At 38.5% G+C, this 18691-nt stretch overlaps 1 protein-coding gene and 1 pseudogene across 2 annotated transcripts in view; one reads left to right on the top strand and one right to left on the bottom strand.

The window, feature by feature from the left end:
- LOC308650436 (uncharacterized protein) overlaps positions 1-17529 on the bottom strand; it is a gene marked incomplete at its 3' end in the record, with an annotated part of 103296 nt that extends 85767 nt beyond the window's left edge. Inside the window, exons 1-3 of the mRNA XM_081296444.1 lie at positions 17408-17529; positions 16407-16488; positions 16226-16308 (exon numbers count right to left, since the gene is read on the bottom strand). Of these exons, the coding sequence (XP_081152570.1) occupies positions 16226-16308; positions 16407-16488; positions 17408-17467 (225 nt within the window). The 5' untranslated portion in view covers positions 17468-17529. The remainder of the gene's footprint in view (positions 1-16225; positions 16309-16406; positions 16489-17407) is intronic.
- LOC308650352 (B-cell CLL/lymphoma 7 protein family member A-like) lies at positions 13764-14349 on the top strand (annotated as a pseudogene). Its single transcript has one exon. The product of its transcript is annotated as a B-cell CLL/lymphoma 7 protein family member A-like (transcript).
- Positions 17530-18691: the final 1162 nt, after the last annotated feature.

The following is an 18691-nucleotide window of genomic DNA, read 5'->3' as shown; positions in this document are numbered from 1 at the left end:
AGAGAAAAAGATCATAATTTCTAAGACAATATTATATATAATATTGTCTTAGAATTTATGAGGCACTTAGCAACTCAGTAAGACTCTGTCTCTAAATAAACTATATTTAAAAAAAAAGACTGAGGATGTGGCTTCATGTTAAGCACCCCTGGGTTCAATCTTCAGTACAAATTTTCAAAAAAAGCAGATACCATTAAAAAAGCACTAGCAAATTTGAAAATTTAACAAATAAAAATTATGTCAATTATATAATACATAATTGCAAATATATACATATATAATTATTTCTCACTTGATGGAAATACACTCTGAAAAATTTATCCAAAGAATATTCTGCGATTTTTCAATTCTCTGAGTGTAATGACAAGAATCTAGATGGTATAGACTAGTACATTGCTAAGACATTTGCTATATCCACTGTTGTACATAAAGTCTACTGCTGACCAAAATACCATGATGCCACATGATTGATGTTATGCAGTTAAATCAATCAGGGTAGACCTCATAATAAAAATAATTGGTGGAATTACAGAAAACAACAACAACAATAAAACTCTTGGTAAGTCTCTTGTTATTTAGGCAGTGATACATAATGAAGATTACAGTGCAGGGAAGAGGAAAAATGGCTTTCATTCCAAAGAAAGATGCTAGGATATTGGGAAAACAGTGTGATAATAAAATGCTATTTTATCCCTTCACTCATAAAACATAACAACTTATTTTGACACATTAAATGCTGAATATAAGTTATTAATAAATAATACTGAAATATATAAGAAAGTACAAAGCTCAAAAGTTTACATACAAAAGATAGGGTGCATATGGTGTTTCACACCTGAAATATCTTCTATTCTGGAGTCTAAGGCATGAAATTCAAAATGTAAGGCCAGCTGAAGAAATTGAGCAAACCCCATCTGGAAATAAAATTTAAAAGAGAGCTGAGGATATGCTCAGCAATAGGACACTTTAGTTGAATCCCTAATATCACAAAAGAAAAAAAAATAGTTTTTTGTTTTCAAAATTATACAATATAATATGTTTAAACTTATGAATTACAAAATATTAATATACAAAATCTATTCATCAAACTATTACATTAAAAGGTGCAAAAGTGACAAGGTAAAAAAAAACTAATTTCCTCACTTATAAGAAGAAAGAAAAAATAAAACATTGCAAAAGAAAAGCAGAATAACTTCTTGAAGAGCCACTTTAAAAAAGGATATATCTAAGTGTTCAATAATCATTAAAACTCAAAATCTTTAGAAATTAGGTAGCATTGAATAAAATCACATCATATAGATGAATTAAATAGTATTGATGAATATGTGGAATAAATGCATTCACAAAAGAGGAAAATAAAAATTTAAGCTTTTATTATCCATTTGTAGAAACTGTTTTGTAATCAAATGTATATGATACACCCACACAAGAAACAGAGTCTAAAATTACAGCGACTGTACATATGAGAATACAGCCATATTCTTCCAAGGTTGAAACAAAGGGGCATGGTTAAAGAGGAAGAAATAATTATTAAATTTTATAAATAGTAAATTCTAGAAGCTAGAATTTTTTTGATATATTATATCCAGTTTGACAAACAGTATAAAATACCATGTATGTTTTATGCTGATGTCACATGAATATTGCATTTCATATGCAAGTATATTTAAAAAAGGAATATGCAGTATTAGGGAAAATAAAAATACAGAAAAAACACATAAAAGACTCAAATATTCAACATATTTACAAAGAAAACTATTATAAAAATGACCATTTTCCCTAATTTAACCTATAATACTAACTGGTCAAAATTTTACCATGATTTACTTTTTGTTAAAGAAGAAATCAAAACAAAAACTTCTAAAATTCTCCTGGAAATTTAAATGTATATAAAATTAGCCAAGAACTCTCTCATATATAAGAGCAAATGTACTAGTGATCGTTACCTGACACTAATACATGTTATAATATTACAACAGTGTAGTAATTTTAAGATAAAGAAATCACAATACAGAAAACTACATAGGGTAATTCATATGTATGCAAATATCATTTTTATTGTTAAGTCTTGTAAGTATATAAATCAAAACATATCAATAAAAGTATTTAATGTGAATGAATGCTACAATCCAACCTCAGTAGATGTTAAAACAAGAGACACAGGTCACAATAGGGACTTATGTGCAGAATGTGTGTAATACTGGAATTATACACAAGCATTCACCAAACAGTAGATATAAAGAAAGATAATTTTTAAAAAGATAAAATAAAAATAAAAGCAGAATACAAACCTCCTTCCATTTATGGATACACCAAATAAATATATACTCCTGTTTTGAGTCCTTCTTAAAACTGTAAAGGAATTAGAGGCACACACGTTGGAAAACGGAAAAAAAAAATCTACCAAGAGATGAGTAGAATGCACTTGAGCATCATCCTGATTTGAACAATAAGCCATATTACTAGAACAAAATGCCCAAATCCAGTGTTAATAGGAATAAAGGAAGACTGATTTGGGTTTGAAATACAGCATATTTAACTCTAAATTTCCTATAGTCTAGCACAGTGTTTCCTTCTTCCATATCCATAATTGGAGTACTACTTACTCTTCCACTTTTTGAGAGTAGCCATTCTAACAGCTGTGCTCAAGCTGCAGAAGATCTTATAGTTGGCTGGTGCACTAAAATTCTGATGCAAGCTTTTTAGATTCCAGGTTTGAATGCTAATTTATCTATACACACAGAGGAAGGAATACGATGTATATGAGTATCAACTCCAGGGGGAAAAATGTAAGTGGTTTTCTAAGGCCATGCAAGATCCATGAGCTTTTTTCCATTAGACCAGAGTGGAAGAGGTGTTAAATCTTAAGGGAACCTTTAATCCCTTAGAGGGATTTGCCAACATTCTCTAAAAATGCAAAGAGCTGTTGCTGACAGTTGAACGTTTATCTAGACAGTACCAAAAAATTAACAGGGAAATACAGACCACCACTAAAATCCAAAGGGGCAGTTTAGCACTTCCTGAGCTCTCGCACCCAGCTCACTTCAGTAATAACACCAGACCTAACCAATTCTTTCTGTAAGTAATTTGTCCCGATATTAACATTTTACATTCAATGGACTACATCTGAAACCTTAAAGCATGGAAAGCACTGTCAACTGTGCAGGTGCAAATCTTCCTAGATCAAAAAGGAGTGGTTTCACATTGGTGTGCAAACATTGTAATGAGCTAAAATCTCTAATATTAGTGAAGAAAAATTATTAGAATCACAGATCCCTCTTTATTTCTAAAAGAGGTGTACATAAATTTTTTTCCAGTGAGCATAAGGCACCCTGGAATCTAAAAAGCTTGCATCAGAATTTTAGTGCACCAGCCAACTATAAGATCTTCTGCAGCTTGAGCACAGCTGTTAGAATGGCTACTCTGAAAAAGTGGAATAGTAAGTAGTACTCCAATTATATGAATATGGAAGAAAGAAACACTGTGCTAGACTATAAAATTAGTGAAGACATTTTAAAAAAATGGAAATTGAGAGTTCTCTCAGTTACTTCTTTGACAAACTAAACCGTCTACATTTATACTGCTCTTGAACAAGAAAAGCCCCAAGTACTGGTCTGGGCTTACAAGAGGCATTAGATGTGCCAGCTGTGGGATCCTCATATTACATAGTTCTGAAACACAGTTCCAGGAAAATACTAGAGTAGGGAATGAGAATGCTCTCATATACATTCCACAAAAGGAAATCAGAGCATAAAAACACTCTGAAAGGTGGTCTGCCCTTGGAGACACAAAGGAAGAATAGAAACACATGATTTTGCCAAGATCAAGGGATTTTTCTTTACCTTTCAATCATGTAAAATGCTCATAAACAACAACAACAACAAAAATTTGCTTTTGATTTTTTTTTTTATGATACTGGAGATTGAAACAGGAGCATGTTAATTCTGGGCTACATACCCGGCCATGTTTTAAAATTTTGAGACAGGTTTTTCTAATTGTCTAAGTTACAGATGTTTACCTTGAAATTACAATCTTACTGGCTTAGCCACTTGAATCTCTATAATTAATATGCATGTATCATTGTACCCAGAGAGAAAAAAAATACTTTAAAAGTCTCATCTAGTTTTGTTATAACAATTGAAAATACCATGTTCATTTGAAATATAATATGGGTGAAGTAACTGATAATACTGCAAAACAGTAACTGATAATACTGGGAAAGGGGGAAGTGGTCATTGAAAAGGAAGTGTATCAAGAACCTAGGAATTAAACCAGAGACTCTGTGTCTAATAGAGTAAAATGCAGGCTTTAGTCATCATCATGTGGAATTAGGCCCCAATTTCCTTAATAAGACACCTATAACACAAGAATTAAAACAGATAATCAATAAATGGGATGGAATCAAACTAAAAAGTTTATTCTCAGCAAAAGAAACAATCTGTGAGGTGAAGAGAGAGCCTACATCCTAGGATGAATTTTTTACCCCTCACACATCAGATAGAGCACTAATCTCTAGGGCACATTAAGAACTCAAAAAGCTAAGCAAATAATAATAATAACAACAACAACAACAACAACAACAACCCAATCAAGAAGTGGGCCAAGGATCTTTACAGAGAATTCTTAGAAGAGAATATACAATCAATCAACATTTTTTCTATATATCTGATTGATTGTGGTGCTCCCTTTACAGGGCCAAGCATAGTTCTGGTTCAGTTTCTAAGGAAGGGAGACACGAGCAAGAAGTATTCTCAATTCTCCTTCATAAATTATCAAATACAATTTTCTATGTCATTTTCTAAACATAGCTGGACATGGGAAATATAGGCTTGGAGCAGAGAACATTTTTTTATTAGAAACACTGTGTAAATGCAAGACAAAATATATATATATTTGCATCACATTGAACCATAAGAGAAATGAAACCTGGAATTCAGAAAAGAAAGATTCAAACTTTTATACTTGGGAATGTGGATGACATGGATGCCTAAAGTGAAAAGGTTATTACAAGCTTTTGAAAGAAAATTCATGTGAGTGGCAGATAATTGTTAACCAATTAGGATCTGCACAGTGGCTCCCAGGGGCTTTGTCAGCTGTGCACCACAGAACATACAGGTATTCATAGCCTCCACGGAGAGCATTATTCATCTGTGCCCTCTAAAATTATTCCCATAGTAGAGATGAAAAAACATGGGTATCTGGATACTAAATGGCAATTCAGCAGCCCACAGAAAACTACCCAGAGACAGAACTGTAGAAATTTCTTCAAAGACCATCAATGTATTGTTAGCTCCTGACACAGGGATGTCAGTCTGGGGAAATATTATTTTCTCTCCATTTTGAAGAGAGTGCCTTGAGAATACATTTCAGGGCAACATAAATACTTTTTTTTTTCATGTTAAGAAACTTTTCAGAAACAGAGCTCACAAGACAGATTTCTTAGAAGGATAAATGCTTGGAGATTACAAAATGAAAGAAACACATCAGTGGCCCTGAGTGACTCAGTAAGGAAATAAATCTAAAAGGCTTATTAGAAACTGAAAAGAAAAAAAGTAACTATTTCTAAAAATAAATATGTTCATTAGTTGCTATCTCCACAACATATCATTAAGTAAACAACAAATTATGTATGAATATTTCTAGGATTGGCCAAATTTTATTCCATATGATTTTATATTAAACCCCAAAATCCAGAAATAGAATTCATAATTCACTGCCAAAAACATTACAGAAAAAAAAAATTTTTAAGGAGTGGATGTTTAGTAAATATGCCATTTAATAATTTTATTACCATATGATGTTAAAGAAATTTATTCGTTTTCCTGCAGCCATAGTGTAGAGAAATTTCTTATTTAATTTTCCCATAGTAATTAACAAAGATAAGCCCTAGAATCCACTTTAAATAACCTACCCTTACAAACATACAAGAAACTTATAATAAATGATGAGTAGAAAAAAGTCAATTTAAAAAAATAATTTAAACCTTTTTCTTTTTCTTAAAATCAATCCCTAGCTGCATTTTTGGATTATTTTCTCATCTTTTAAGCCAAAAAGATATAAAGGACAGAAGTTTGAACTGCAAATTTATACATGAAATATGTTTATTAACTATAAAAATTCAAAATCTTTAGAAATTTAATAAATACAAAATAAACACCCATCATGGGAAAAATTAAGTAATATTGATGGACATTTAAAACAAATTAATAATCTTTAACTCAAAAGGAGTTTAAATTAGTATCTATTTGTGGAAACTATTTTGCTATTGAATATACATGATTCTCCCCATCACAGAGACTTACTGAAATTAGAGCATATGGGACCTTGATAACATGTAACTATGCAATGGTAGTCACCCAAACACTTGAAGCCCAAGGGCATGGCACAATACAGTATACATCTTGGAAGAGATAAATAATAATCTGTAGGAAAAATGGTCGCTAGGGCCAGTCTCATTTCATAATATATCCAGTTTAAAAAAGAGCATAAAACACTATGTATAATTTTACATAGGTGCCTGATGCAAGTGGTATTTCACATGTGTACATTTTTAGAAACAAAATATGTAGAACTTATGAGAAAATAAAAGTCACAAAAAGCACATAAAATACTGAATTATACATCCCATGTATAGATGATAAAACTAATCATTATAAAGGTGATAATTTTCCTTCAAATTAACCCACAATATATCTCACCAAAATTGCTATGTACAAATATGAATATATCACAGTGAAGTCTACTTTTATTTGTATTCTATAAAGCAATAATTAAAATAAAACTATAAATAAATATATGATAGAAGAAGTAAGAGAATAAGGAAAGGGGAACTACTGGATATTGAAGGAGAGCAAATTATATTCCATGTATTATGGTTATGTCAAAATAAACCTGACTATTAAATACAACAATGATGCAATAATAATAAAGAAAAAAAAAACAAGCTTTACTTTAAATGAAATAAGAAACCAAAGCATAAATTTTCAAAATTCATCTACAAAGTTATATGTAACTTTAGCCAAAAACCTTTTCAATTATAAGAGCAACAAAAGAACTCATCATAACCTACTACTATTCATATATATTATGAAATTATAATATTACAATAATCATCAAAACATCACAATATAAATAAGATCCCCATATGAATGCATATGTATGTAAAAACAGTATGTTTTATTGTAATAGCAAATTCTAGATAAATCAAACCATAACAAAAATAATCTCAGCAACTTAGATAGGACCTTTCTCAAAATAAATTTATACCTCTTAGGGCTGTTTACTGGTGAATAGTCCTTGCTTCCCCAATGCTGAAGCATAACACCAGAGAAGTGCGCCAAGGCAAGTTTAGAGTGGAAAGTAGAAGCTTTATTAAAGGACAGTAGAAAAGACTTCTCCCCAGAGGAAAAAGGGGACCTAAGAGGTGGAATCCATGAAAGGGATTTTTCTTTTTTTAAGTAAGGTCTTTTTAGCTTTTTTTATAGCTAAGGTCTTCCTTCAGCTGTCCTGCATTCCTGTCACATTGCTGTCCTTTGTTCTGTTATCTTGCAGTGATGGAATGTAGGTGGGAAGGCCCAAAATGTGGGGGACAGGTGGGCTGAAGGAGTTATCTGGGCAGAAAGGGCTTTTGGATTAGCATCTCCATGTTTGCTGTGAGCTGCTTTATTAAAATTTCCTTGGGATGGGCTCAGGGCCTTGGGACATTTTCAATTCCCCTTTTCCTGGACTCCATTCTCAATATGGTGTTCATTCTTGATTTTATTGAATATTAGACCCAATTTACCTAACTACACTAACTACCTATCTGTAAATCTGGCTTCACTACCAAGGATATGGCTAAGTAGTACAGTATCCCTCAGTTCACCTAACTTTAACAAAATAATAACAATGAAGAAAGTAAAAATAAAAGAAAGTCAAAATGAAAATTAGCTGGCTCAAGAGGAAATTAGGTACCCGAAAATGACAGCTCCTCTCCTGCAGGAAATGGCCCTTGGAGATTTGATTTTGATAATTATTCCACCTGTCAATCTCCAGCATCTGGGCTGCAGGAACACCCCTGCCACATAGTATTTTATGCAGGTGCTGAGGATGCCCTTTGAGCATAAGGAAGGCAGCAAAGAGTCTCTACCACTGACATGTTCCCCACCTGGTTGGCCAGTAGGACTGAGGACATAGTGGCCCAGTGGAGGACTTAAGCCTGCAGACTCCAGAGACTGCCCAGAGTCCCAATCTGCTAGCTCCTGTTTTCAACACAGCCAGTCTTGTGGTTCCAATAGTCTTTCTGCCCCAGCCTCCCTTGCTAGGCCAATGCACACTCATCATTGCCTGGTTCTCAGGAGTAGGGCTACTTGGGATCCTCAATTCCTGCACAGCAGAACAACCTGTGACTCGGAAGTGTGAGATTCAAATGGAAAAAAATGGAGGACTCCGGAGATAAGAAGTGAAAGCCCACCCTCCTCCTACCTGATGACACACAGGATTGGACAGTTCCCACAAAATGCTCTTGATTGGAAGGAGCTTCAGATCATGAACATTAAATGTGAGAGAAGTGAGCCTTTTTTTTGAGTGACAGGGAATATTATCCAATTCAGGCATGAATAAGGGCTAGAATCTCAGGTCACTGAGTGCTGCTTTTTTTTTTTTTTTTTTTTTTTTTTTTTTTTTAAATCTGAGAAATGTACCCCAGGCTGCTGTTATTTTAAGGCAAGTTTTTTTTCCATAAGTGGGAACTAACCCAACCAACAGAACATTTTCATTTAAACTTACATATAAGGTCATTTCAGTTTATGGATTATATATGCTTACATATTATTCAGGAATTAATATAAATTAATGACAATAACTATCAAATTTTATTTAAATTTTTTTTATCTCTGTTCTTTTTAGGTGACAGATTGAACTTTGAACTGGGAAGAAACCCCCTAAAGTAAAAATGCCCAATAAAAACAACACATAAGGGGCTGGATTGTGGCTCAGCAGTAGAGTGCTCACCTCTCATGTGCAAGACCCTGGGTTCAATCCTCAGTACCACATAAAAATAAATAAGTGAAATAAAGGTATTGTGTCCAGCTACAGCTAAAAAAAAAAAAAAAGGTACAAGGTGAGAAACCAACCTCTACCTCAGAGCAAAGACTGTCCAAGGAAGGGGGCATGACTCTTGTCCTTGCAAAGACCCACAGAGCACTCCTAGGCTCATACCCACCCTTCTGGGTTGTTTATCTACAAATAACAGGAGAGATCTGCTGTGCCAGGTGTCCCTGACTCAGTCAGGCTAGGTGGGGACCCATAGCAACCCACTAGCACCCACCAATCAGCATGAGACAGGGAAAATTCCTGGGATTCCAAATGACCCTTCCAGTAGTTTATGGTGGTTAATAACATTTTGGGAAACCATATAGTTCAGCACATACTCCCCTCATGGCCTAAGCCAATCTGTTCAAATGAATCCCCATCTTGTACTAACCAATCACCCTTACCCAACTTGTTCCCAACAGTGAATGTGCTAATCATGTTTTAGAGTTGTTTATGATTTTCCCAAGGTGTGTGATGATTTGCTAAGAGATGCTATGATGTATGTGGTGTACCTGCCTTCCCCAAAGAGTTATAAAACTGCTGTAAACCCCGGGCTCAGGGCCTCTAAGCCACCAGTTGCTGTGTATGTAGAGGACTGAGCTAACTTGCAATAAAAACCTCTTTGGTACTTACATCAATCTTGGTCTCTGGTGGTCTTTTGGGGGTCCCGCATTTGAGCATAACAGTCTCTCCTGAAACCCATGGGAAAAGAAGACAGCACTCCAGTTCTCTAGGACTGCAGTTTCATAGCACAAAAAGTTGCAAAAGCGGGGTGACTTGAGAACTTACATGGATAACAGGGTTTTGACAAGCATAATACAAAGGCATGTAGTAAGTTAATGGTCTAAATGGTTTAGCACTTAGGGAGTAAATTTAGATCACAACATCAGAATGTATGATGCACCACTAAAGTTTCAGAGTGAGTTGTTATTTGGTCAGGGAAAGCCAGAATTTATGAGTCATCACTAAAGTTTCAGGGAGGGTTGTTATCTCATCAGGGAAAACCAGACATGGGTGAGTTCAAGGCACTGGTAGGCATTTCAAGCAAGTTTACAAATCATGGTAATTTATAATGAAGCAGAAATTAACTTTTCATGCCTTTACGATGAGATGGCTTCCAATCTTAAAAGGAAATTAGGCTGTATTTTTCACTTGCTATAGCCATAGCTTTCAAAGTATATGTTTCACACTTTAACAAGTATGAGAATTAAATTATTAATATTAATTACTACTAATTTTCTGCAGCCTATGCAGTACTGTTGGGATGGCTATTATAAAAATCTAAGATTGTCATGTATGGTGGCATATGCCTGAAATTCTAGAAGCTATGAAAAATGACACAGGAGAATTATTAGTTCAAAGGCAGCCTCATTAACATAACAAGGCTACAATCAACTTAATGAGAGCCTGTCTCAAAATATAACATAAAAAAGAATGTGGATGTATCTCAGTGGTATGCACCCCTGGGTTCAATACTGAGCACCAAACCATACAAAACCAAGCAAATATCTCATAATTCATAGGGATTCCCAGGTACACAAATATGTAAAAATGTTGGTGACAATATAAATTTAATAAATATATATTTTATTAAAGTGTTAAGGTTCTTTAAAAGCCCAAAATAAAAATGCCACATAATCCACTAGTCATAATTTGGGGTAGCAGTGCAAGGTCGTATATGCCTGTACTTCCAGTGGCTTAGGAGGATAAGAGGTAGAAAACTAGGGGTTTATTCTCAAGTTAAAGACCAGCCTCAAGAACTTGGCAAGGTCCTAAGAAACTCAGTAAAACCCTCTCTCAAAAATACATAAATAAATAAAAGTGTTGGAGACTGGGTATGTAGCACACTGGTTAAGTGCCCTGGGGTTAATCTCCAGTATTTAAATAAATAAAAAAGATATAAAGAATAATTCAATCCAGTAATAATAACTCTGGGTATATATGTAAAAAATTTGGAATCCCTTTGCTAAATATATTGCCACACGTCTATTTTTATTGTACCTTTATTCACAGAATCTAATAAAAGGAAACAAATAAAGTACCTTTTAGATAGAAAGTATATCAGAAAATGCCTTCCAGCTGCAAAGCATCCAATTAGTCCATCCCTTCAGAAGCTGCACACTTAAAATTCAAACTGGTCCCTAGAAGGCAAGACTCAGAGAGTGGTGTTTTCTAAATACTCCAAAAAGTTTGGAATCTCTGGGAACCTTGTTTCAGATATTCTAAAACTCAGAACTAGGTCATATGGGAGGTCAGAATGAGAACAGAAGACATAGTAAATTCTTTAATGGGGAACCTGAATTCAGATACTGTCATAACCAAAAGCAGTGTTGAAGATAAAAAATAGATTCTGTTTCACTGATTTCTGGGTTATGGATTCAAATCAAATATATATTAGAAAAAAAGTGAAGGCTACTGGTTAAAATCTACGTAAAACAGGTATTAAAAATGTACCAGGGGCTGGGTGTGTTGGTGCAAGCCTGTAATCCCAGTTGCTGAAGAGGCTGAGGAAGAAGTATCAAAAGTTCAAAGCCAGCCTTAGCAGAAGCAAGGTGCTAAGAAACTCAGTGACATCCTGTCTCTAAAGTAAAAAAAAAAAAAAATCCTGGGGATGTGTCTTAGTAGTCAAGTGCTCCTAAGTTCAATCTCCAATATCCCCCATAAAAAATGTACCAGGGGGCTGGGGCTGGGGCTCAGTGGAGCTCACTTGTCTGGCACATGTGAGGCACTGGAATCAATTCTCAGCTCCACATATAAGTAAATAAAATATAAGGTCTATCAACAACTTTATATATATAGTACCAAGATATTGACATGGACTTTGATCTAATTTGCTGTGTACTTTAGCCCTTATGTTTGAAGTTGGCCAGGCATGGTGGTTCATGCCTGTAATATCAGCTGTTTACAAGACTGAGACATAAGGATCATGAATTCAAAACCAGTCTCATCAATGGTGAGGCACTAAGCAACTCAGTGAAACCCTGTCTCTAAGTAAAATACAAAATAGGGGTAGGGATGTGGCTCAGTGGTAGAGTGCCCCTGACTTTAATTGCTGGTCTCCCCCCCCCAAAAAAAAAAATTGGGCTGAGTAAATAGCTCAGCTTGTAGAGTACTTGCCTTCTAAGCATGAGGCCCTGGGGTCAGTCCCCAATACAGAAAAAGAGAGAGACAGAGAGAGAGAGAGAGAGAGAGAGAGAGAGAGAGAGAGAGATTGAACTTGCATGCAATTTAAATTCAAGTTAGTCCCACTTTTATTTTTTCCTGCCGCACCAGAAGAAAAGAATTTCCTGAAATGTTTGGCATGTTTCTGTGGGTTATTTATTTATTTATTTATTTATTATTTACTTATTTTTATGTGGTGCCCAGGACCCTGCACGTGCTAGGTGAGTGCTCTATCACTGAGCCACAACCCCAGCCCCTTCTGTGGGTTATTTTAATAAAATGGTCTGACCATAAATAAATAAACAAACAAATTAATTAATAAATAAATAAACCCTCAATTGATGACCCATTACAGTTTTTTAAACATCCTTAAATGGGACACATAAACCTCATTTAGGAGAAATTCATTCTTTTTAATGTCACCTAATTTTATTCTGCTTTCTTCTCATGTGAAAATCTCAGAATGAGAAATTATTTTAAAACTGCCCTCCAGTTCTTGAAGAAAAACATTAAGAATGACACATACATTTGAAATAAAACATGGGGAAATAATGATTAATAATGTTGAAAGTGGAGTTTTGAGATGAACCAAAATTTCTCAGTTTGCCAATTGAATCTGGCTGCTTGTCTCATAAATTTTGAAGAAAAAAAAATCTATTTAAGCAAGAAGAAATACAACGCCCACCATGTGGTATGAGGAATGATATCAGAAAAAAAAATTCATTTTTGTGTGCCATCTTAGAAGTTTACTCATGGTTTTGGGCAGAACACCAGTTAGCGGCCAGGTGTGTTTGAGTGAGGCCCATTATCCGCATTACATGGTCATTATACTATCTATTCTATTTTATACTTACTCACTGTGAACCGAGAATCCTAGATTTGGATATGTGAACAAAGAGCTAGAAAACTAGGGGTTTATTCTGAGACCTATGGAGAGCTAAACTGAAGTTCTGGATTTCAGATGTTTGTTCTGGATTTGAGATACTGCTTCCCCTACATTTAAAAATCTCAGGACTCATGAAGAGAAAGAGTTAAAAGCCAGCATCATCAAATTTGTGAGGCCCTAAGAAATTCAAAGGGACCCTGTCTCTAAATAAAAATATTTTGTAAAAAAGGGGTGGGAATGTGAATCAGTGGATGAACACCTCCGAGTTGAATTTCTGGAACCAAAAAGAAAACAACACACACACACACACACACACACACAATAAATAAATATATAAACAAACAAACAAACCCTCATGAGTAACAAGCCCTAAAATCAGCAGCCTCTCTCATGCATGAGTACAACAAATGGATTTGGGGTTCTCTTGATGATCATCTCAGTCTTCACTGTGCAATCTGGAGTCATGCTGGACTGCTGGGACCTGGAACCCCATAAAGGGCTTTAGAAAGAAGCTAAAGGCACTGGGCCCCGGCACGTGGTGGCATCAGGCTTTGTGTGTGTGTGTGTGTGTGTGTGAGAGAGAGAGTGTGTGGTCTGTGTGTGAGTGAGTGAGCGCACTCCCCCAGCCTCTCTCCCTGCCGGAACCATGTCAGGCAGGTCAGTTCCAGCGGAGACCAGGAGCTGGGCCAAAGATGATGTCAAGAGGGTCATGGCAGCTATGGAGAAAGTGCGCAAATGGGAGAAGTGGGTGACTGTGGGTGACAAGTCCCTACGAATCTACAAATGGGTCCCTGTGACGGAGCCAAAAGTTGATGATAAAAACAAGAAGAAAAAAGGCCAAGAGGAGAAGTGTGGCTCCCAGGCCACCACCCCAGAGAACAGCTCCTCCCCGGGATGATGGACATGCACGACGATAACAGCAACCAGAGCTCCCTAGCAGATGCCTCCCCCATCCCACAGGAGAACAGCAGCAACTCCAGCCCGGCACCAGAGCCCAACCCCAGACGCCCAGCGAGGGCTTGGAAGCCAAAGTGGAGAGGGGAAGGAGCACCCTGGGGCCGAAGCTGCTTCTGATGAGCAGAACTTAGTCTTGGATGGAAGCTCCAGGAGCAGTTCAGAGAAAGTAGGCTGGCGGCGGAGACGTCCACAATCTCTCAGGACTTGGAAGGAGTGCCACCCTCTAAACAGATGAAGCTGGAGCCTCTCACCAGAACTCGGAAGAGACCTAGACGCCGAGCTCGCTCCCCGGCTCACCCTAGAAAGCGCTGTGAGCGCCATTCCTCTTGGGCGCGAACAGGACTCCTAACCTTTCAAGTTTACCAAGTGCAAATCCAAGAAAACCCAGAAGGGCGAACTTCTCAGACACTGAAGAACTCTGGGGTGAAGCGAAACACCCGAACCCCCGAAGCGGCTGTCCTGGGAGGCGGGCTGACCGCTCAGGAGCGTCCACACTGTCTTGGAAGCCAAGGTCACATTGGTGTTGCTGCTGTTTCCCCCCCACTTCTCTATTTATCGATATCAGCTATTGGAGGGTGGTACCCATCAGGAATTCGCTTTTCTGTCGGGGGCTTTTCACTGTTCTACCAATTCCTTCCACTTTTTTTTTTTTTTGTGCCTTGTGCCCTTGAGGTGACCTCTGGCATTTCCTGATTGTTTTGCATCTCCCTTTATAAAGTGCCCTCTCAGTCCTAGGCAGCGGCCAGCACCTTCCTCGCCCTGCTCCTTCCTGCCCAGGACTGCTGTGGAGTGGGCAGGCTGGAGCTGCAGGACAGTAGACACTCCTCAGCTGGCCCAGTTTTGGAAAGGGGGACTTGGGCCCCCTCTGAGCCCTGGGTGGGGTTGGCACCAGCCTCCAGGACTCCAGGAATTATAGGTGCCAGGGCCCAGTCCTCAAGGGCTGGCCTCCTCGGGGCCTTGGGGGCTGGGTATTTCCAAGTTCCCAGCAGCCCTTAGATTTTTCTGGCATTTCCACCCTCTTACCCCTACTGTCACCACCACCTCCGTCACTGCTTCCTCCTGGACCTCCGAAGACCAAGTGGCTTCTCTGGCTGACTGCGTGTTGGTCTCCTTAAGAGGATAGCAGGGCCAGGAGGTGGGAGCAGGCAGCAGGAGCAGCTGCTGCTGAACTTTCTCACGGGATGTTGCTTGGATTTCAAATCCATAGAAACCTGCTGCCCTCTGACCAGCCCCCACCCCCATCCAGCCCCCAGAGGCAGATTGCAATCGAGGAAACCCACTCACTTCTGCAAAATGTTCTGACTCCCAGAGCCCACAGTTGGATGGAATCTCATTCCCAGGACATTTATGCCACCAGGGATCAGGCCTTGATGGTTGGGCCTTAAAGGCCAGAATCAAGGCGCCAAGGAATTGGAAAGATTTGCACACCCTCCAGAAAGGAGCGACTGAATTCCCCTCCCTGTGACCGGCCTGCGCTGGGATGGTCCTCTCAAAGCAGAGATGCCCCCTTGGATGAACTGCCTAGCTATTGAGTTTTGAGGCCTGGTTTGCTCTTAATTAACATACGGACTCCTCAGACCATAAACCTTTTCCTCAGCTTTCTTTACTGCACTGGAGTTCTGACTCCCTTTGAGTTGTGTGTTACTGGGGGGTGGGAGGGGGACTTCGGGTTTTATTGGGGGTTTTTGTTTTTGTTTGTGTTTGGGCTAATTGGTGCATATTCAGGTACCACTTTGACATGTGGATCTTTCTCCCGACCACCATGGGAAGTATCTGCCAGGTTCCATTTTCTAAGAGTTTCTGAGGGTGAAGCTCCTATTGTTTTTTTTTTTGTTTGTTTGTTTGTTTTAAGGGAGCGTATATATTTCCTGCACTTCAAGAAGAATCAAAATGTTCCTGAATTTCAAGTACCTCATGCAAAATGTCTCCTGAAATAAGGGAAGAAAAAAAAAAAACAACACTTTGAAAAATCTTAAATGTTGAAGTGAGCAATGCCGAAAGGTTCTGTCTTAAAAAAAAAAAAAAAAAATCATTGTACTTATCACTTTTGCCCCTCAGGCGGTCAGTTCTGCTGAGAACTGTGTTCTGCGCCTCAGCATGGAAGTGACCCCAGGCGCCACCTCTCAACGTATCTCAAGGCGGCTTTACCTTCAGATCCTGTAGAGTTAGGGTAAGGTTTTTTCTTTGCACAAAGCTCCATTTTGATGAAAGATGAATCTGGATATTTATTTCTGTTTTGGAAAACCGGAGAAGTTACAACCCAGACAGCTGAAGGAGACTCCAACAGCATCCATGGAGACAGGAAGGCAGCCAGGCCTCCTCTCCTCACCTGGACAGGCGAGGGGACCCAGCCGGTGGAGGATGAAAATGTCCACTGTACCAAGGCTGTCATTAGTTTTTCTCTGAAGTGCCTGAAGGTAGGAATGGGCCAGCAGTTGGGACCAGCTGGGCCCTGACAAGGCCACGCCAGGCAGAGCGCCAGCAGCCCTGCACTCCACGCTGCCCGGAAAGGCCTTCCCTGTGGCATGGTTAGACTGCAGAAACCCAATGTGCTTCCTTCCCTGAGGCAGTCTGCTCCTGGGAGCTGCTGCTCCCCCCCCACCCTGCACCCCACGCCCTAGTCCCCACCACGGAATCTAAGACCTTTTAGCCCACGGAGCCAGGGGTGGGGGATCCTAAGCGATTGCCTTCCATGGACATCAGGCCCCGTGGCCTAATGGGCTCCCAGGGCAAACTTAACTCCCCCACAAAACTTGAAGGTGGGGGAGCTGTGGCTACACATTCCACAAAGTGCTGGCACTTACACCCATAACCCGGAAGGCTGATGAGGGATTCATACGGGTGGTGACTTCCCATCATCAAAGGTGTCATGGTTTGGAATGTTCATGATGGCAGAGGACCTGGTTAGAGGTATAAAGAGCTTTTTTCATCTTTACCTAATTTTCCTCCCTCTTAAATGATTTTCTTCTTTGGTGTGTGGTACAGCAGTACAATTTTTCACTTATTTATTCCATCAGTAGATGGTTTGTACAATGTACAATGGTTCCATTTTAGAAAGTAAAAAAAAAAAAATTCAAATAAAAAGAAAGAAGCTGAAAACACCATACAATAATGAAACAACATGCCCAGGATTTCAACTGCTGATGTAAGCCTCACTAGACTAGTAAGAGGGAGGTGAAGGCTAAGCTGCTACAGAGAGACCCTCTGGCCACATGACTCTGGAGAGGACCAGGAGGAGTCCCTAGCCAGGACTGCCAGTTTCCACCATTGCCACTCCTGTCAGCCTTAAGCCACCTTCCTCCGCAGTCTCAAGATACAAGGCACACTTACCATTTCCTGGCTTTCAGGGTTCTCAGCGGTCTCCCTGTGGTTTGTTTTCAGCTTCTCCATAGCACAGAAACCTGGGCTCTGGATCCAGGGCAGAAAGCCTAAAAAAGTTTGAAAAAATGGCCGGCTCCAGACTGGAAGGGAGGAAGTTCGTGGAAGCCCGCCCCCTTATCACCGGCTGCGTGCGGATTGGATAGTTCTCGCCTAAGAGACTGATTGGCCAAGGCTTCAGGCACTGCCTCCAACCTGAGCCAAGTGGGCGCAGAATCAGTCTGAATGACAGGCTGCTCCGTTATCAGTGTTAAAAGAACACAAGGCAGCCGGTGGGGAAGTGGCTCAAGCGGTAGCGCGCTCTCTTGGTTATGCGTGCGGCCCGGGTTCGATCTCACCAAGACTAACAGATGAAGTGCATGTGAAGTTTCTACACATGCTCTTTCTCTATTTTTTTTTAATCTTTTAAAAAAAGACTACAGATCAGCGCTGAGGATATAGCTTAGTCAGTAGAGTGCTTGTTTTGCTTATATAAGGCCATGGATTCAATGCCCTGCACTACACACATACACTCCCGCCGAAAAAAAAAAAAAATGAATTAAGTAAAGGATTTGGGGCCTGGGGTTATGGTTCAGTGGTAGAGTGCTTCCCTAGCATGCATGAGGTACTGGGTTGAACACCCAGCACCACATTAAAAAGCCAACCAACAGACAAACTACTAATGGTAGTGTGTCTATCTACAACAAAAACTATTCAAGAAACAATAAAGACTGTGTATTGGACTTGTGCACCCCGACTACAGAACCCATAAACACTTTTTATAAATAATATTTGCATATATGTCTTCAGACAGTGTATAAAATTCTCCTGTGATGGCTTTTCAAGTAACTTATATTACAGGTATGCTTCACAACCCTGAAATCCGCCACACCTCACTTATTATTATTATTTGATGGCCTGTTAATTGCATTAAATGTCTCTGTATGGGGTTATTTTAAGGCAAAGTTTTCTTCCAATAATAGTACCTAACCCAGAGAGAATTGCATTAACACTTATAACTGATTGTAAGGTTAAAGCAATTTGTGAATAAATATGTATATATTTTATTTATTAAAATGATATCACAATTACTTTGATATTTTTTTAACTTTTCTGTTCTTTGTCTCATAAAACAAACAAACAAACAAAAAAACCAGTTTGAGCTTTAAACTCATTAGCAATGTCCTTATATCCCTTCCCCACCCCCTCAAAAAAGTGACTCACAGGTATAATTCAAATTATTGAGACTCATAAATT

This window comes from Spermophilus citellus (assembly GCF_964194105.1).
Source record: "Spermophilus citellus genome assembly, chromosome: 5".
Taxonomy (NCBI): domain Eukaryota; kingdom Metazoa; phylum Chordata; class Mammalia; order Rodentia; family Sciuridae; genus Spermophilus; species Spermophilus citellus.
This window is presented reverse-complemented; position numbering and strand designations above follow the sequence as displayed.